The sequence below is a fragment of the Labrus bergylta genome, chromosome 4 (assembly GCF_963930695.1).
Source record: "Labrus bergylta chromosome 4, fLabBer1.1, whole genome shotgun sequence".
Taxonomy (NCBI): Eukaryota; Metazoa; Chordata; class Actinopteri; order Labriformes; family Labridae; genus Labrus; species Labrus bergylta.
Window position 1 is genome coordinate 18,355,399 of NC_089198.1, and position 21,212 is coordinate 18,376,610.

The following is a 21,212-nucleotide window of genomic DNA, read 5'->3' on the forward strand; positions in this document are numbered from 1 at the left end:
TGTTCTTAGACACACATATGCAAACACACATACACACACACACACACACACACACACACACACACACACACACACACACACACAAACACACACACAGGCTGGATGAGTTCTGGTTTGTGGGGACGGATGAGAGGACCACCATCTTTGTTCTGAGCTCCTGTCATCATCCTTTAGACCGACGCTGTAAGCGCCAGAGTGATGTGCATGTATCACCTTACAATCCAGACCAACACACACTTCATACATACAGGTGTGAGGACATACTACGTAGAGGTTTTCCAATACCAATTGTTCCTTTCTGAAAAGATTATAATACCTATACATTAACAAATCAGCCAATAATTCTCCCACTCTCCCTCAATTTTAATTTTGTTCTCTCCTGGTTGATTTTAAACTAATTTCCCTTCATTGTATTGAACTGCCTCTCCATACCTGCCTGTTGAATCTATCTTATTCCTGTTATTTGCATTTATACAATTTTTCCCTCTCTGTTTGGCCCCTCTGTTGATCTCTGTTCTGTTGTCGTGTTGCTGTATTTGCTTTGTCTGTCACAGCACTTTGCAAACATTTGTTTTTAAATTTGCTATACAAATAAAGCTATTATTATTATCATTATTATTATTATTATAATGAAGAGTACTAATCCCAAACCAGTATGATACTTGAAAAAATAACAACTGTATACTATTAACCCCGTGTGGATGGGAGATTATTGTCAGTGTTTTTGCGTTGCCAGACTCGAAGAATAAATGACAGAATTTTTGGTGGTTTGACGACGTTTAGTCATAATTGACAAAGAACATAATCAGGGAATAAAAAACATATTATGGAGATTTGTTTGACACACCTGTCTCACTTGTGTCTGCTTGATCATTGGAGAAATACAGGTTTTAATGTTAAGCGGATTGATTCACATTTCTTCTGGTTATTTAACCTGGTTTATTTGTTTTGGAGAGGGGAAGACCTCTATGTAATTGTATAACATGTAGGGGAATACTAACCTAACATACAGAGGCGCTATAGTCAGTTTTAGCTATGTTAGCCTTTGATTTTCTCCAGGGTTTATAAATTACCATTTTGATCTGCGGTCTCCTATACTTGTTGCTGCATTTGAGGCAGTATCAGAGACATTTCTACAACTCTACTGTTGACACACAGCCTGAATCAAGAGTAAAGTACCTTTCATCCCTAACATGTCCTGAATTTCAAATGAAAGTCAAACACTGGATGACCTGAGAGGTGGAGAGAAATAAAAGAAAGAAGTCAGGCCAAAAAAAAAAAGCCCCCCCCCAAAAAAGCAGCAAAAAAGGCAAAGAGAAACTTTTAAACAAGTGGAGTCCAGCCTTTGGTTGGATTTCTGAGGTAAATCTGATGTGACTGCCCAACAACCCGGCAAAAGCTTGACGCATTTCACCTCCGAGTCCTGAGCACTAAAACAGACCCACATAAAAACAACCCACATTCTCACATAGACCCACACTCTCTCTCTCTCTCTCTCTCTCTCTCTCTCTCTCTCTCTCTCTCTCTCTCTCTCTCTCTCTCACATCTCCCCTGCTGAAACATCTACTGTGTATGAATGGAACTCGAACCAAAAAATGTGGAAGAAAAGGGAAAAGAAAGAAAGAAAGAAAGAAAGAAAGAAAGAAAGCAGAAGATTGTTCGAGCTATTGCAGGCAGCTGACACAAACTGACAGCCAGCTCAGAGTTCCACTCATAAAGGAGGTATCGCTGGAGTCTTGCTCAACATTGTGCACTCACAACCAGCGAGTCATCGTGATCGCACTCACACTTTTCAATTAAAGAAAGAAAGCACGAGAGAGAGAGAGAGAGAGAGAGAGAGAGAGAGAGAGAGAGAGAGAGAGAGAGGAAAGGAAAGAAAAGAGGAGGGAGAGGAATGACTGTTGGTGAATTACAGGCGCGCCTGGCAGCTAAATAGATCCATCTGTGCTGAGCTGAGACTAGTCGGACATCACAGGATGGTCGCACACACTCCCTCACACACACATAAACACACAAATCTGCATCCCCAGGGAGCAGTGATTAAAGCATTTATGGGAATAGTCATTGAGGGCTAAACAGAGCTTTATGATGTCTTTGTTTATTTCTTTGTCGGCAGAGTTTGGAGTGGCTGGATTACTGCCACTTTCTGTTGTGCAATTTAGTTCCCTCGTTGGCGAGTCTGTTCATCGTCACGTTTGCCTTGTGTAAAAGCACAGGTGTGATTTCAAGCATGGACGCAACCTGCTGTTCTCCATGTGTACTAATGATACGCCGGCCACTTGAGAGAAAGTCGAACAGAAACACAACTGGGACAATGTTTGGATTGGCTGAAGAGTTTAAGCTCTGACTCTCTAAACACACACACACACACACACACACACAAACACACACACAAAGTGAAATGTGTTTTGTGTGTTTGTTCAGTTTGAAGACTAATTAGCATTCAGAATGAAACCCGCCTCCTCCCTGAACCCTCAATCACCTCGGCCAATCAGCACGGAGAAGCTTGATTGCTTTGAAGTGAAGCAGAGACGCCAGATCAAGGTTTAAGTTCAACCATTCGCCAGCTTAACATAATATCTCTGCCTCTGCAATCATCTGATGGGTACACCTATGAACGACGTAATTGGCCTCCAAACTCTGGTTTGTGGAGGGGAGGGGCAAACAGACGTGGAAGATGAAGAGAGATGAGGAGGAGTTGTGGGGGTGGGTAATGGGGACTGAGGAGCCTCTGGTGGGAGCGGAGATGTTTAAGTTGGGGGGGGGGGGGGGGCGGGGGGCTCCCATTTTCAAACATCATTAAGACGTATCTGTTTTGTGTCCCTCACAAGGAACACCCCCTCCCTGCTGGTGACAGAAGTGGGTCACTCCACTCAGTCTCAGGCACATCCGGCCCTGCACGGCTCAGATTAAGTTTGACCTGCTGGGGTCAAGTGTGGTTTTGGACTAATTCAGGTAGACAGTGGGCTCAGATTGGTGGGAATTGCCTTTCGCTGAGATCAATCCTGAGGTTTAGAGGTCTGAGGTCAACTAGATAATCCCCATGATATGAAACATTGGATCTTCTCTTAGCTTTGGCACCTTTATCCCACAGTATGAAACTCTCTTATCCCTCTTAAAAAACACAAATGCTATTTGTGTTTTTGTGGTTTATACTTCTTTTTGTGGATATTCCTTCCAAAAGAACCTGAGAAGGTAACAGTGATGTTAAAAAAAAAAAAGGCTACACCCAACAGATTCCTCTTTCCTGTCTTTGTTGTCACTTTTTTTAATAAGCTTTAGCTTTTTCTTTCTCCACGTTAAACCTGCTTGCTATGAAAGTTTTTAAGATTGTTTTTGTATTATTATTTGGTGGTAAAGTTATAGCTACCAGGAGAAAACTGTGTCTATTTTAAGAAGCACTTCTGCATCTGTCTTCTTAACTGACAATGACTTGACTGAAACAGAGCAATAAGGATCATGTTTATCTAGGAGGAAGATATAATCGCCTCTTTGTACCACAAGACAAAATAATTACTTGGCAGCGAAGACTGGGCCATCTTTAAACACTTTAATAATTTTCTGCGGTCAGATAGAGCGGCTGATAAAGCTTGAGCCTGACCTCAAAGTGAAGAAACCCAGAGAAAACACTTTTGTTTCGACAATTCCTCAGTCAACACTGTGTTATCAGGGATCTGTTTGTCTTATTTATTTGACTGAGGAGTTGTGTGCATGTCTGCAGAGCTGGTTTCCCATCAATGTCTGTGCACATTCATGGAGGAGATGCCAGATCCCTACTTTGTTGACAGCTCATGAAAAAAGATATTGCAGAGGATGGAGTTTATTATATATGTTTGACCTTGAGCCAACAATTTTCTTTGAGCGTAAACTAACAACACATGTGCCTTTGCAGACCCATTCTCCATAAAAGTAACTTGTGTACTCTGCACTGTTCAAAATGAGATTCAACCTTTTTGTTCGGCCACACATGGAACACATTCTGTTTTTCTATAAGGGCCTCGTAAAAAAAAACAAAAAAAAAAAAAAACATAAACAAACATCCACAGTATGGCTGCACAATCACAGAATTTCAATAAGGTGAACTTGATACCCTCGCCTGCCTGAGAAAACAACCGGGTAGCTCTGCTTACTTCTCTGCTGCACACAACCATGAAACCGCGTGTGGCATCCTGCAATTTAACACACTGACGCTGAATAGCAGAGAGGAAGTGTGACTCAAGGGGAAATAGAATTCATTCAGTGCCATTCAACGACATACACAACCCGCTCTTATTTCTTTATTGAATGCACTTTTTCGTTCTTCCTCTCTGCGCTCTCGCCCTCTTCTCCTCTCACGTCTCTGTTGTCATTTTCTGATGCACTCTGGCTGCACGCCACACTCGGTCCGTATACCTGCAAAAGAGCCAGCTACGCAAGCCCACACTTACATGAAAAACACACCTTCAATTGACACCAACATGTACAAAGAGCATCTCCTCTTATGTAAGAATATTTGCCCCTCCACCCCCGTCCCTTCGCTTCACTAAAAAAAAATTGTAACCCGTAATAAATGGAGGCTCCTCTGCTACGGCTTTTTCAGCACAGCGGAAATAATTTGTAAATTCCCCCTGCAGACTCCCGATTTAGCACAAAGCGCTGAAGAACCCAGTGCTCTCTAAAAAACACACACTCCAGTGCTGCAGCTAGATCTCAGCTCCTGCTCCATCCCTGAAAATACGACATGTCAACACTACCTACTAGTTGTGATCAGATTTTTACTTTTGGTGCCAGCCTGGGCATAAAGAGAAGGTGATTTTTTGTTTTGTTTTAGTGTACACAGAATGTGTTTGTGTGTGTTTGTTGTGCTGTATACACTTACCCCTTCATTCGGGTAAGCCTCCCATCCCAGGTCGGCCAAGGCTGACATGGAGTCCAGCAGTGTGACTGCAGAAAAAACAGAAAAAAAGAACAACTATATTAACAAAAAACATCAGTTTCTCTCATTTTCTAAATCCTTCAACGTTTTCCTTCTTTCTCATGGATGCACTTCTGCCTTCAAAGGGCATCCCATCCCATCATTTTGACCCTAAGTCAAAAAACTACAAGATTTATTCATCCTTTATACAAGGGTGTCTTTTGTTGTGTTGCAGTACAACAGCAGTGGAATCACAAACAGCTGTAAACCCATAATTTCAGCTATAAGAGCGACTGTGGTTGCGCTGCAGCTGTTACAGTTCAAGGGGACACGAGTCAGTCCATGAAACAGCATTGGAAAAGAAGAAGCAAGAGTTTATTTTACAGTAACATTTAAATTTTTAGACATTAAAGTGACAGTCCACCTAAATCCTCTTTTTGTGTATCAACCAAACACCCTTTAGTCTGGAAGATCTTTAAAACATCTGAAGCTTCTTTGTGGGGAAAAGAGACAGCGGTCAGGTTGTATTCATTGTGGTAAAAGTGAAGTTTTCATGCCACATAAAGAAGTATCAAAATGTTTCCAAATCTCCTCCAACCACACATGCAGCATAATCATCCACTTTGCTTTTCATCTATCTGTATGATCGGTAGTGTACAAAAAGTCAATTTTTTTACATAGAAATTGCCAAATAGCCCACTTAGAAGAGCACCAATTTTTTCGCTTTATCCGAGCCAATCATTGGCTGTGTTTACACCAGGAGAAATCTGAGAAGTTTCCATCAACATTTCACTTTTTTTTCTAAAAGTTGTCATTTGAAAACAAACCTAAATGCTTTGAATCCAAGATCATCACAGTGGCTGTTTTCCTTTTCAGCTCCATTTATCTAAATAACAGAAAGACAAAAAAACCCTGTGCAAATAAATTATATGTTTTTAGGTATACAGCGCCATGATTTAAGCCACTGGACACAAATGGAGGTGAATGTAACTTGGTTTCAAGGGTAGCCTTGTCTTCAAAGACAAAAAGAAAAAACCCTGCAATAAAACACAGTCAGAAAAAACTTTTAATACACACTGGTTAGTCTGGAAAGTCTATCAACCCTTCTCTGAACACTTTTCATCCAACTCAACCAGAGAAATAGTCCTTAGAGAGACTGCTGAAAACATGGTCTGTGGATTATCCAGATGTTGTTTCTGGAGATTGTAGCTGAAAGCCTTGCGACATGTTAACTCTCTCCGTTGCTTGCTAACACAGCAGGTCATTGAGAAAATGTGCCGTTTTTTGTCTATTCGGTGACAAAACCTTTTCTAGACTCTAATAGGGTTTTATAAAAGAACAAAGATTCAGTTAGTGTGTCAAATGAAAAAAAAAATGTTATCAAGGACAAGGACATACTGTGTGTGATGAATCAACACTTGACTCTGACTTGAATGTGCTACACCCTGTGAGTGATCTCTGTGTGACAGGAGGAAGTGAGGGGAGGAAGCAGGAAGGTGAGAATGAAATGTAAAGAGAGGAAGGTGACCAGCGGGGCGGCATAATGAGAACCTGCTCAGATCCTGAAGTAAGGACCTCAACCTTGTGTGTGTGTGTGTGTGTGTGTGTGTGTGTGTGTGTGTGTGTGTGTGTGTGTGTGTGTGTGTGTGTGTGTGTGTGTGTGTGTGTGTGTGTGTGTGTGTGAGTGTGTGTGTTTTTGTGTATGTGTGTATTTGTTGAGGCCTTGGCTCAGTCAGGTCGTAATCAAGCCTTCAACACCGCTGACCATCAATATTTAATCAGCATCCATCTGCAGAGGCTGCTGCTTCGGTCTTTCTTCTCCTTGCTCTAACCTAGCTCTCTACAGTTACCTTCCCTCCATTTAAATCTTTGAACGTACACATTCAACCCACAGATCCGAGATCAGATGAGTGAGTCGCTGACCTGAAACAATTTAAACTGACTACATCCCTTTAAAGCAGGACACTTTCATATACCCGGCAATTTTCACAAGCAGTGACCTGAAAAAACTATTCAAGAGTAAAAAGGAAACAGTTTTCTCTCCTGAATGCAAACGAGACTGATCACTCGATGAAGTATCTGTTTAAAAGCCCCTCAGTGTGTCATATGCAACACATACTCTGTAAAAATGGGTAGGACCTCTTCTGTTCTTATCTTTCCATCCCTTCTTTTCCTCTCACACTCATAATGTTCACCAGCTCTCAATGAACCCTGGCCATTCAGCTCAGCTCTGCACAGCGTGGAAGCAGGAAAGCATGGTTTGCGTTTAGCGTACACGCGTATAGGCACAGCTAGGCGCACATATGTGTGTGTCTGCAGCCTGCATGAGAAAATGGGTATGGAGAAAATAGAGAGGTGGATTACTGTAAATGAGAGGGATGAATGAGAAACAGCAGAGAAGAGGTGCTGAGCAGTAAAGGTCAGCGACAGGTGTGTATTCACACACACGCACGCACACACACACACACACACACACACACACACACACACACACACACACACACACACACACACACACACACACACACACACACACACACACACACACACACACACACACACACACACACACACACACACACACAGTAAAGACAATTTACACCACTTTCCTCTGTTCACAGGCATTTGAGTAGCATACAGAAATAGGACATAATGATATAATATGTGAATTAAGGACCACACAGAGAGGCGCACACACATCAACTACAAGCTTGTTATAATTGAGCTTCTTGATAGAGCAAAACTGTTTCATGTACAGAAAGGATAATTCTTCTCTGTCTGACTCACTTACATTAATACGACGTTCAATTGTCCCACAAAAAAGGATGGCTGAGTAAAACTGGGATAAATTAAAGGGTAGGTTCATCCAAACTACCAAAACAGAGACATTTCCCTGTATAACATTGACTTGTGAGTTTAACAGAGAGTTCAGAGGTTTTTCCTACCTTCAATGCAATACAATAGAGTGGAATGAAGTTTTCTGCTGTATCGGTATGTCTTTCCAGGAACAATGTCCTAGTTCATCTGTCTAGATAATACACAAACCTTAATGTGATCATTTCCCTTTAAAAGAGCTTACTACAAATGAAATGTTCCCTGTTAAAGCGGATGAACACAGATGAAATACTTTGATGTCCCTGTTGGTACATTTTGTCCAGATTAAGTAGGTAATTTTAGTTCCATAGAAGACAAAATCATAGATTAAAGACAAAATCCAAACATTTTGATAAAAGAAAATCATCTCATTGTTCTGTGGAATATCAACTTTAGTGAAGAATTGAAACAGACTGCTGAGCTATCTGCTTTAATTCACTCCATAAAGCCTACAGATGTTTACTGTTAGCCAGCTAGCTAGCAGCGTATACACAGACCATTGTGTGTGTGTGTGTGAGTTCTGATTACAAACCTCACCAAGGTCTCTCTGTGATTTTTCTTTAAGTGTCCCCTCATTCTCTTATTCTTTCTATCTTTATGAAGTAGGAGATATTTAACCAGCGAAGTTATTTGCAACCGGATTAGTAGTTAAACTAGCCTCGCATAAACACCAAAAGCAGGGCTAAACAGCAAGCTGTGCTCTAAAGTATGCTCTTAAGTGTCATTTCTTGTTAAGCAAGTATGTACACACAGGAAAGAAAACACAGTATGACTAAAGGGGTAGTTCATTTTTATCATTTAATTTGTCTTTATCATTCTGAGAATGTGAAGACCAAGACATTCCATCACTGTTTCTAATACTAGAAAAATAAGACAAAAATGATCTGCACGCCTAAATGTGCAACCTGATCCTTAAAAATAAAAACTTTATTGAGTCTGGAGTCACTCTAGCCTACAAATTCTGCTACGTAAGCTAATGTTCAAGAGACTATTACATATTCAGTAACCATTTTGCATCCCACTGGGAATACACACACATACATAAACCTACAGATCAACACTTTTGGTATCCTCCTAACACCTCCTGTCAATACCACTTATCACCTGTAATCAATGACTGGACTCATAAATTATGTATTAGCTTCCTGTCTGCTGACACAGCCAGTATGCATATACAGTATGTATGTTTGTGTGTGTGAGTGAAAACAAGAAGAAAACAGAGAAATTGTGAAAATATATCTTCCCCAAAGAAAAACAAAGCCACACCTCTATCTTCTATCTATTTGTCCATTAGTGATTTAATGCTATGCTGTGTTTTTCCTCTCACTCTTTCTTTGCTTTCACCAGGGATTTGGCTAAATTGTGTGAGTGAGTGTTCAGCTTGTGTTTTTGTGTGTGTGTGTGTGTGTGTGTGTGTGTGTGTGTGTGTGTGTGTGTGTGTGTGTGTGTGTGTGTGTGTGTGTGTGTGTGTGTGTGTGTGTGTGTGTGTGTGTGTGTGTGTGTGTGTGAAATCTAAGCCAGGGGCAGGCCAGCTTTGGTCCTTGATAAAAAAAACACCAGCCTCATCACTCAGTCACTCAGATCAGGCTCATGTTCGATCTAATGACCAGTCTGTCTCTCACTCTCTCTCCATCTCTTTTCCACACAAACAAACACATTTTAAATCACATCTCTCGTTTATGATTAACTTTATTTCTCACAAAGTGAGAAATTTGTCTTGGGCTCTTCACCCATGCTGCAGCCATAAAAAGAAATTACCATCTAAAAATGACATATTAGAAAGAATGCAGGAGCATCTTCCAAATGTAGGCGCTACTGCTACATGACAACAATAAATCAAAAGTCTATCTACGATCAAACCTTCCCCCAGACTTTCTTCAATCCCTTCAAACAAATTCTCTCTCACACAGCTACAGTATATCTCATTTTGCCTGAGTTTTCATTCACAGGGAATAAATAAACGAATCCATACACACATGTGGCCTGCTTACTGTGAGAGTTGTTCGCTTACAGGGAGACATGCTGTTTTATTGATTTTCAGCATCAAACTATGAGGTTTACATTGTGAGAGTGAAAGATGAGGAAGAAGGGGAAGTGCAAGGATGGCAACACAATAAAACGCTGAAACCACAGCTAGAGTACGTATAGAGCCATGTGCTGAAAATATTTCCATTCTCTTTGCCTCTTCATCTCCTGCTGTCTTTCTTCTCACTCCTGTTTCCTCCCTCTGGGATGTCTACTCTAGCTTTGTCTTTCTTCCCTTCTTTTTCTTCCTCCTTTTTCTGTTTGTTTATGTCTCTTTACCATCTCTCTCTCTCTCTCTCTCTCTCTCTCTCTCTCGCTCTCTCTCTCTCTCTCTCTCTCTCTGGTTTGGTATCCACTTCTTCAGCATGGGCTTCGAGAAGCTGTGATCCACCTGCCAAGAATCAAACAGCGCTGCCAACAGCCAGACTGGCACATAAAGACACCAGGATGCTTACACACACTCACTCACTCCAACACAAAACGGACTCACACACTCTCAGATGGTGCCAGTGCCACAGACAGAAAGACTGCTCAATAAGACCACCAAACAGACCCAATATAGAGAACAATATGTGACTGCAAAATGAGCTCTTTTCAGCTCAGAGGCAAATACTACATTGGAGCTGTAAAGTTGTTATATATAAAGAACTAGACTCTCTGTCACATTCAACATGCTGATATACATGTACAAGCCTCACATGTTGTTGTTTTTTTTTTTTGCTATTTCCCAGTTTGAACTAAAAACAACAAAAATAATTTAAAAAAAGACAACATCAGCTAAACAGATTTTCACCCAGGTTTTTATGTCCCCACACACCCTAAAGTTGTTAAAGCCTTTATTCGCCTTGCAAGAAAACGCTGACATGCACAGTTTACAGTCATCAAGGTAATAGAGAGTGAAGAGGGGAAAAAAGAAATGCAAATCAGATGCTGATCATCTCTTTTAGGTACATATTATATAAAAACATATCACACTGTTTTGCAGTGGTTGAATTTATGATGTTATTAGTGGGACATATTTTAGCCTGCTTTTTGCTGAGATAGATGACTTAAAGGCTATTTAAATACAATTATAAATGCAATAAAGGGGGCGCTGGTAGCCTAGTGGTTAGTGCGTGCGCCTCATATACAGAGGCTGAAATCCTCTGGGGGGGTGGGGGGGGTACAGGTTAGAGTCCGACCTGTGGCTTCTTTCCCCCTCCATGTCATTCCCCACTTTCTCTCTCCTCAATTTCTGACAATATCTACTGTCCTATCTCTAAACAAAGGCATACAAAAATAAACCCTTAAACAAATGCAATAAAGAAAACAACTATAACTGTGCTACCACACACACACTCACACTCTCGGTATTAGTGCCACCACACACACACAGACCTCCCCCTGCTTCCACTCCACTGAGAGTGCAGTTGAGAGTTGTCAGGGCAACAAACAGGAGGACGGAGAGCAGGATGAAGGAGTGTTGAGAGTTGAGCTCTGAACTTTAGGACCAAACTGCCGTCACACTGAGTCTTTCCCTCTCACTGTCTGTTCATCAGTCGTCTCTCCACTCATCCACAAACCACCAGAGGCTCTCAATTTCTCTCCTCTCCTCTCCTCCAGTTTTCTCTCTCCGTCTGCGCTGTCATCTTCTGTTCGGACTATTTTTATCAAAGCTGTGCGTTAGTGTACGTCCTTCCTCTCCTTACCTCAAGTGACTTTAGCTTGTCATTATTATTTTATACTCAGGCTCTTTTTTTTTCTCTATAATGCTTTTATCCAGCTTCCTCCATTAAGACAAAATTCTGTAAAGAGGGAATATTGAACACTTGCATTAACCCCTTTTGTCAGGTGAACTATCAGACCTCCATCCTTTTACACCCTAAAATTGAAGCTTTATTTCCAAACCCTTTAAAGGTATTCTGGACATTTTTTTTTTGCCCACATGCATAAAGGTGGAGTTATGATAGAAATGTTTTCCCAACCAAACTGCACACATTTGTATTCACACCTCACACTTCCAGACTCTATTATGCTGTTTGTGTGCGTAGGAAGTGTTTTTGCCTCGAGGAGCCACATCCCCATTTGCAGTATTTTTAATTTCATGTTTCAATAACACTTTTAGGAGGGATGTGGGGGGATCTAGCAGGATTTCAGGGGGGGGGGAAATGTTATTCTCTTTAGAGTGTGATATCTGTCTGCAAACGTGTGTATGAATTATTCAGTGGGTTTAAATTAAATTCTAATCCTGATTCTTTGATTCAGCTCGATTACCCCGCCTTTCTAACTTCCCTTCTCTGTTCAGGGAAATGTTCCACACTTGGACAAACACAACATTACATTTCTTTGGGTCGTATTGAATTGTATAAATTAAAAACGGCAGGCATACATGGAGATCCAAATGAGCGATAGACAGGAGCAGATCACTGAACGTTGAAGCTGATTTTTAAGATACAATAAGATTCTAAAGCCTTTTTAATGCAAGGCAAAATGTTAGTTGTCTGTTTGAATTATGAATTGATAGAAAAGTGCATCAAAGCTCGTAATTACTTTCCCTTAAATATGACTTTGTTTAATATGTACGGTTTAATATGAATACGTTTCATTTCACTTTTCATAAATATGAATTATGTATGCAGGTTGCCCAGGATCTTAAACTACTTTTAATTCTGTCAAAATCTGTGGCTTTTAAGAATACTGTGAGCATCTGTATTGCAACAAATGTGTTGAGTTTCATTTGGCGGGTCCATCTGACACATTGGCCTTGCAATGCTGATTTTAAACGGAAAAATACTGACACCCTCACAATTTAAGTAATGACGTTAGTGTCCGAAACGTCAAACAGCAATCACAGGTTAACTCATGATATGACACTGTCGTCGAAACATAATGAATAATTATGTGACATACTCTACCAGTGAAACAAAGACAAGACCTTCTCAGACTAAAAGGACAAACTATAAGATATGATTTATCAAAAACGTTCCCCAATGACAACTGTAAAAGCCAGCAGAAATCTACATCCAACCTTAAGTCATATACAAATAAGTCAACACAATAGTCAGAAGCTTTTTACTCTCCTGTTACAAATTGGTAACAAAAAATGTGGCAATCCTTCAAATCTTTGCAATGTTCAGGGCAGCTGCTTCAGTGATGTGACTTTCAAAAAGGATGTCCATGGGTTATTCAAAACTGTGTCCTCTAAGCCTTGAAAACTAAACATCAAACCCAAAAGGCAGATGGTGCACAAACTTAAAGATAAAAATGAAAATATTCTTGTGTGTGATGAAGTGGACGTTGTCGAGCTAGCATTTTTAAACCACCACTCCCCCCCTCTCCCTTTGTGACAGGAAGTACATTAGCCTACTCTGCTGTTTCATATACACTGACAGCTTTAGCAGAACAGAAAAGATGCCAATCTGACAGACTGTGACAGGACCACTGCCCTAGTTTGTTGCATGAAAAGGCTTGTGTGTGTGTGTGTGTGTGTGTGTGTGTGTGTGTGTGTGTGTGTGTGTGTGTACAGTATGTGTGTTACAGGGGTTGAACTGTGACTCCCAGTCACATCCATACACTAGTTTTCTTTAATAAACTTCATCCACCAGCATACCAGCTGCTCATCAGGGGCAAAGAGCAACAAACACATCAACTATAACACACACACAAACCAGAGACCTTGAGGATTCAGAGAGCTACGCCTCCGCACTTGCTTCAACTGTGACGCATCACACCATTCATTCAAAGAAGTGATTTTAAAAAAAAAGCTTGTTAAGTGAAAAGAGTGAATGAGGAGTGAATGATAAAGCCTAAAGACATAGGAGGGCTTATTCTCAAGGAGTGTCAAAAACCTTTTTTGTGCTTAAACATCTCCCTGCGTGTGTGTGTGCTTCTTTTTTTTGTGCCTTTTTCTTAACCTTATTTGTGCATTGCTAGTTATTTGACATTTCTGCTGATGGCCAAAGCTCACACACACTCACAGATTCTCTCTCACACACACACACACACTCAGGCCTGTCACACAGTGGTTGGTCACACGAGGGTAAATTTGCTGGGGATCTCAGAAGTGAGCTGCAACAGTGGAGACGCTTAGCAAATCACATGTCAGATGAAAGTGTGCGCTGACATGTCTGGCACTGTGGGTAAACACTGATATAACATATACAAACACAACAACCATGGTTGCCTGGCTAGGTGTGTGTCTGTCCGCCCTGCTGCCCCCTGTCAATCAAAGTTAAACCAATTTTCCCTGAAATGGACACCATCAAACAGGGAAAGGAAAGAATCATTACTAGCTAGCTAAAAGGAAAAAGCTAAAAGGATAACGTACTGTGTTGGACAATTTGACTTTCAAATCTCTCCAAGTCAACATTGCAACATTTGTTAGGCCTGCTTTGTTTTCTGCATTATTTTTTAAGACGTTATATTTCATCTGCAACCTGACCGAGGGCTCTTGTCTCTCGCTGAATGAGCTCTCATCACTGACCGTAAACTAAACGTTCATGCTGATGCTGAAGTGAAGCTCAACAGATATGCATGAATCAGCACAGCACCTGATTCTGTTTTTCTGCCTCGTCATGTCGGAGTCTGTTGACATTTTCTTTTTCCATTCAGCAGTATTTAGACACCACCATATCTCATAGCCTCTTCTGCTATGTGTTCACTTCATCTTCAGTTCTGTAGATTTCTCAGTCAAAGCTCGAAGTTTTGTCATTTAACCTCTTTCCTCTTTACTTTCTCTTTTTCTCACAGCATGCAGACCAACGTCAAATGAACCGGACTGCAGCATCCCCTAGCAACCGTGTGCTTTCCTTAGCAACAGTTTGTTCTTCTTAACAACTGTGATATATCGAGGGATAGCAGACCGTTGGGCGTAACTGGCCAATCAGATTTGAGTATTTACCACAGCTGTGTAATACAGTCTTATAGTAATATACCTAGTTCACAGTCGTTCATTAGCAGAGAAAAGATGGCAGCACTGGTCAGCAAACATACTTTATCTGCCTCTGACCCAAATCCTCGGCTGTTTGTTTATAAAGCTGGTGAAATCAGCCTTTCACAGCCGCTGCATGAGCCAAGCCCGCAGAGCAAACAAGAAGAGAAAAACTGAAAGAGAGGGAGAGGTAGGGAAACAACCAAATTCAATTTAGCAATATTAAAGGTCAGGATGGAGGGATGCAGGGCTGGGAGTGAGGAGGAGGAGTGGGAGGAAGAGAAGAGGAATTGGAGCGTATGTGTGTGTTCGAGTGGCGGGTAGAAAACGGTCAAGGCCCAGTGATCAGTGATTTGACCAGCAGTTAAGGGCTTGTTCTGAGGGGGAAGGGGTCAACAGACATAGTGGGGGCCCTTTTATACTAAAACTCCACTACAGCCGTCATACCTCAGACACAGAGGGGCTTCTTTTGACATTAATGAACTCAGAAATCATTCAAGCCTAACGACTGCTCGAGTGTAGATTAAGCCGTTAAGGACACATGTTAACTTTAGCAGTGGGCTAGAAAATGAAATATTTTGATAAGGCGTAATACTTTGTACCAAATAAGGGAAGGTCGGTGTTTCTAAAGCAGGTTAATAAACATAGAGAGTAAGAACGAACTCAAAACAGGATTTTTTTCAGCTTTTTCATATAGAATTTTACACATAAATTGACTTTACCACATTCAGCCATAGCAGCCACAGCATTAAAAAAAAGCCTTGTCCTCTCCCAACAGGAAATATGAAAGGGGGATTGTTAGCTTAGCTGAGTTTAGCACAAAAGCCAGAAGAAGGAGTAAATAACCAGACTTGCATATCTAGCTCAGTAATTACCTTCTTCTAGTCGGTTTGTTGAGGTACAACAGGAAAAAAAAGTATATTTTTGGTTTCATCTGGGATTATTTATCAGGATATTTCTTGAAAACACACATTGACTTAATGGACATCTAAAAGATGACAAGACTGAGGGAAGTTGTCAGAAAACACAGTTAAGACTGAACAAAAAAGATATGTGTCACCTAAGTTAATCATTGAACTTTGAGTTTTGTATTCCTTGGATGGAACCGTCTTTTAGAGTACCTGCAGTAGATTAAAGTGCACTTATCCATAAGAAGACAGTGTAACCATGTTACACAAGCACACAAACTTTTAAGACGATCATTAAGACACTGAGGGTGCTGTTTTGGGTTCTCTACAGCACAGAGAAATGGGTGGGTGTTACTCTGTTTAGAACAACGTCTGTGTCTTTGTTCTTTTCCCCCCGCACTCTTTCTTTGTTTCACAGATTCTCTCTCTTGTGGATTTGTAATTCTGTCTTTTATCTGTAATTCCAGTCTCTCTCTTTGTCTCTCCCTCTCTGAGACACACACACACACACACACACACACACACACACACACACACACACACACACACACACACACACACACACACACACACACACACACACACACACACACACACACACACACACACACACACACACACACACACACACACACACACACACACACACACACAATGAATCCATGAGGTGAAGCCCTCACAGCAGAATCCTTCTCTGTCACTGAGCTGTATTTATAACCCCATCTATCAGCCAGCACAGGGAATACGTGACACTATTCTCTGGACCAAGACCACCAAACTGCCCCCCCAGCTGTACATTACGATAGCAAGGGCGTACATGTGTACGTGTGTGCATGCATGCGCACATACAGTACATCATGTGTGCACATGTATGACTTTGGTAAATCACAAGCTCCACCGTGGCTCGTGGTTCCTGTCCAACTGTTACACTGCCACTGGAGGTCAGGAATAGAAAAAAGAGAGAGAGAGAGAAAAAACAACCAGGGAAAGAGGGAGAGAGAGAGATGGAGGCCAGGAGGGAGGCTGATATAAAATAGAGAATAGGATTACAGTGAAAGAGGTAGAAAAGAAAAACAGGAGGGGTGCTCGCGCTTGCTGTCTCTCCCTGATGAGAGCCGAGATCTATATCCTCTTCAGTCCAAGGTCATGGTTGTTACATGAGAGCACGGCAATCTCCAAGCCTCACACACATACGCATGCTGACAACCACTTAATGAGGTATGGTTCTGCCGATAACTACAAGCAACCATTATAGATTAAAGCAATTAAACCAGAGGCCACCTTTGACCCAACATTATACCACAGTCAGGCTCTTGTGTGAATCATAAGAAAGAAGGGCACGCTTTACATATGCTTGCCTCTGCACTAACTGCTCACCCTCATGTTATCCTTACAGAGCAATAAGGTAGTAGTCACCCCCCCTCCCCCAAGCACCCGCGGGCCAATCCAACGAAAAGTGTACTGAAGGCCAATGACAGATTACAGTAAACCTCCAGACTTAAACATAAACCACATTATCCCAAAGTGTTGTTCTCTTTTTATAAAGATATAATGTATTTATTGGTGAAAATGTAAATATTTCAAACATGTTTTATGTCAACATAAAACAAGTATTATACATTAGACTATATATTAATGGATAAAGCCTGGGTGATGTTAGCCATCCGTTATGGCAGGGGGCTACAGAGGCTCATCGGCAGCAGCTGCCATGTTGGAAATGCTGTCTCAACCTCACTTTCAGTCAACCTAACGACAGGCTGAGAGCCGGAGCTGAGGCAGATATGGATAACACGTATCATTTTCAAAATCAATATGAAGCCATTTGAAAAAAAAAAAATCACCCCCCGTACAGTATGTGCCAGTGATGACAATAACTAATCAGACCTATTTTGTTTTTTGTACCAGGCTGTAAATATGTTAAGTTATGCTGTAAAAACTGCTTTTTTGCCTGTTGTGTGTTTGTGCCTTCCGGTGTTCCTGGAGCCGGCCTCATGCAGACGCTCGACAAACTGCAGGTTTTTGCTCTTGCTCTTCAAGACCAAGTGTTTTATTTTTGTGTCTAAGTTTGGATCTTTGCTCTTTGTTTTAGGTCAAACAATAAAGAAAAAGTATTAAAATAACTTTTCAAGTCTTTATGACGCAAGCTACTGTGAGGAACTTTCATTTTACGTTGATCTTCAGGACTCTTGTTGGTAAAACTGTACATCTGATCTTTGCTGATCTTGTCCTGTCTAAAGTGAAAGTACTCTTTGAGGCGAAACGTCTCATTCTGCTTTATTTGAAAGACCCGAGGTGCTGCTCATTATGAATCTTAGCCGTGGTAAATGTAAACAAAGTCTTTTAAGGCATTGTGTAGTTAATCTCCTCGCCTGACACTGAACATGTGGCTAACAAGCATTAAAAATTTACCTTATTCTTGGTGATCTTGTTTGCTTTTGTAGGTCATAAAGAAGCATCAGTATTCATATCAGTGTGTTTCATAACCTGCAAAAAACTCCTCACAGGAGATTTAATGTCCACATAGAAATAAAAACTCAGCCCGCTCTTGATCATTAATGAAATTATAAATCCATTAGCACACCGTTCACAGGCAGAATTTGGACTTAAATCATTAATTTACCTATAAAAGTGCACTCGAATAAACATACACTGGCAGAGGAAGAAAAGACTGTTTTCAGCTCTACTACTCCAGTGTGTGTCTAGGATTGAGGAGGTATATTTAGAGTCGGTGCGAAGACCCGAAAATAGAAAATACATGTAGTGATGCTCCTCTCCCAAACTTGGGTCTTCATGAGAAGGATGCAAATAAAAAGGTGGCGTAAAGGTGCAAAAAACAAGATCATGAAGAGGAGACCCTTGCTGGGTTTCTGTGTTAGAAGAGGGGATGAGGACAGCAGGACAAAAAGGGACCGTGGGAGCCCTGCGAGCACCCACCCTGCTGTTACATCAGCGTGCCCTCAGGGTGCAGACAGACGGGGTGTTGGGCTCCCTCTGCTGGTGCACAAAAACTCCTCAACTACTCTCCTTCCTCTTTAACAAAGACCTTCAGAGGAGGCTCTTCATCACAACAGCTTCTGAATGAACTCATTTCAATGTAATTTCATGTTCCCCGGTTTGCAGAGAGCAGCAGTTTCAAGCATTTCTATCAATTCTCCCAAAAGGTCCACTCTCGCACCTGTATTTATAGTGAGTGACTATTTGAGCGCACATCAATATCTCCGGGAGTAAACTGAGTGTGTTGACAGCTTAACAATGTTTCTCTGCAAATACTATCAGCTCCATCAAAGGGCCTGTGTTCTTAATTGAGCCTTGAGAGCTGTATCTCTCCTTTTTATGACAGCCTCGCTTCTTGCTACCAGACAGACTCAGAGGAAGGATTTCCTGGAATAACACGACTACAGAGATGCGTGGGTGGAGAATATGCACACTCATAGACACACACAAGGTACGCACACACACACACACACACATACGCATACATAGACACACACACACTGGTACAAAATAGAGCAATCCCTCTGCTAAGCAGGCAGTCACAGCAGGAAAACTGGCAGGCACGAAAGGTAAAAGGCCTTACATAGAGTGCGTGGCGGGCAAAAATGGCTTCATTGGATTACTGTCCCATTGGGGCATGCACACACACATACACACACATACACACACACACATACACAAGCTGAGCAATGGACTTAAGGGTGCCAATTAGGCCAATAGTCTGACACAGCAGGATAAAGAAATAACCCGAGGATATAAGAACAAATAAGTCACACGCATACACACCTGCCTGGAAGATAAAAGGTGTGTAGACGTGATGAAAAGCCCTCTAACCTAAAATGTCTTCGCTGAATATTGTAAACACACAAACAGACATAGAAGCCCACCGTCTGCCCGTTTATCTAAATCAACAGTTTCTTCAGCTTCCAGTCAGTTTCATCATTCCTGCTCATTTTAATAAATATTTCAGCAGGGTGTTAGTGTGTTGTCTCCCGCTGTTAAAGCTCTCCTCCACTCTCGCTCTGCCCTATCTATCCTCAGGAGCCTCCTTTGTTCTGTGTGAACTCCTCGGGGCTGTGACATACATTCAGCACACAGAAGATATCCCGTGGAAACCTTGTGTGGTCTGTCAATTGTGTGTGTCTAATGAGGACTGTTTGACTTTTAAGTGTATCATGCTAATGCTGAAGATGTTGTGTGTGTGTGTGTGTGTGTGTGTGTGTGTGTGTGTGTGTGAGGAACAGAAAGTGAGTGGGAAGAAGCAGAAAATGTCAATGACAGTGAAAAGAAAGGGATGGAGAGCTGCAGATCAGGCCTGAGTGGATCTTTGGGGAACACTGAATGAAACAAGTCACAGATCTAGTCACAGCTGTATCAACTCCAATCAGACAGTCTGGCAGGCAACCATGACCATACAGACTCTTCCTTTTTACTTACAAATACCCAACAAGTTGCTAAACAGAAACCAATAAAAGTGAATGTGACTTTCGCATGCTGCTCTCTTTAGTGCAACTTCCCGTTAAATTAAACAAACCAGCCCTCCAGTAGTGAGTGAGTGAATGCATTGGCTCATTTCAGGCCAGGCATCAATGTTAATACAATAAGTGAGAGAGGCTCAGCAGCAGCGTGTGACAAATTTCATGTAATTGCTGCTCCTCATTTTCAGACTGAGGCAGTCCTCAACATTTATCAGTGTGTTTAAATACAGATATATATAATTAAGAAAGATGTTGGCAGAGATGTCAATGTTGTGCGTGCGTAATTATTATTAGTTCGGCTAGTTTAAAGCAAGAAAAATAGTTGAGCCAATTAATAAAACGTCAGAAAGTCAAAATGTCCACATCAGTCTCCTCCATCTCCAGCATGGTAGAGCTGCCTTATGTGTATATGTCATACAAATTTAATGGAAGTGTCCTCGGAATAGAAAAAAAAAAAACGTCACCAACAATGTTTTCCCTCCCTTTTCTCTCCGCTTTTCTCGATGCATGATTCATAACCGAGCCGAGCACTTAACGGGAGTCTCCGCCGCCTCGCTGCGCTCCTACCCGGGCGAGAGGAACCGCGGGATTGCCCTGGCTCCCCATACATCCGCCAAACACGCAACATAGCAGGACAACAGACGCACGACCCCGTCAGGGCACCCACCTTCATTCTCCGGGTAATTCCGTAAAGCTCGACACGGCGACAAGGTCTGAAAAAGTAGAAGCAGGCAGGACAGGAGGGAAAAGGATGGATAGATCCACAGGACGCGTGGTGGTGCCATTTTTCAGGCTGCGCTGCGCCCTCGCTGCATCCCTGTCGGTGGTGTCGAGTCGGTGAGCGCAGCCCTGCGATTGAGGAGAGAGAGAGCAGAGGAGAGGAGAAGGGTGAGAGAGCGAGCGAGCGAGAGAGAGAGGAGGAGACGCTGGGAAGGAGGGTCCACAGTCAGCCAAATCCTGTCAATCAGCTGCATGACTCCCGGGGTGGTAAAGTGGCCTCTGAAGAGACTCCTCTTCTCCTCACACGCGGTTTCACTGTAAAAGTAATATGTATAGGACATCGTCTTATATGGAGTTTAAAAGTATATATTTTTTCTTTTTAATAGTGGCAATTTTTTTTTGCATAAAAA

At 41.7% G+C, this 21,212-nt stretch overlaps 1 protein-coding gene across 3 annotated transcripts in view; it reads right to left on the reverse strand.

Moving 5' to 3' along the window:
* Positions 1-20,954, reverse strand: part of epha4b (eph receptor A4b) — a 90,432-nt gene extending 69,478 nt beyond the window's left edge. For all 3 annotated transcript variants that reach the window (XM_020634007.2, XM_065953932.1, XM_020634006.2), the window contains exons 1-2: positions 20,750-20,954; positions 4,859-4,923 (exon numbers count right to left, since the gene is read on the reverse strand). In XM_020634007.2, the coding sequence (XP_020489663.1) occupies positions 4,859-4,923; positions 20,750-20,867 (183 nt within the window). In that variant the 5' untranslated portion in view covers positions 20,868-20,954. The remainder of the gene's footprint in view (positions 1-4,858; positions 4,924-20,749) is intronic.
* Between the last annotated feature and the right edge of the window lie 258 nt (positions 20,955-21,212).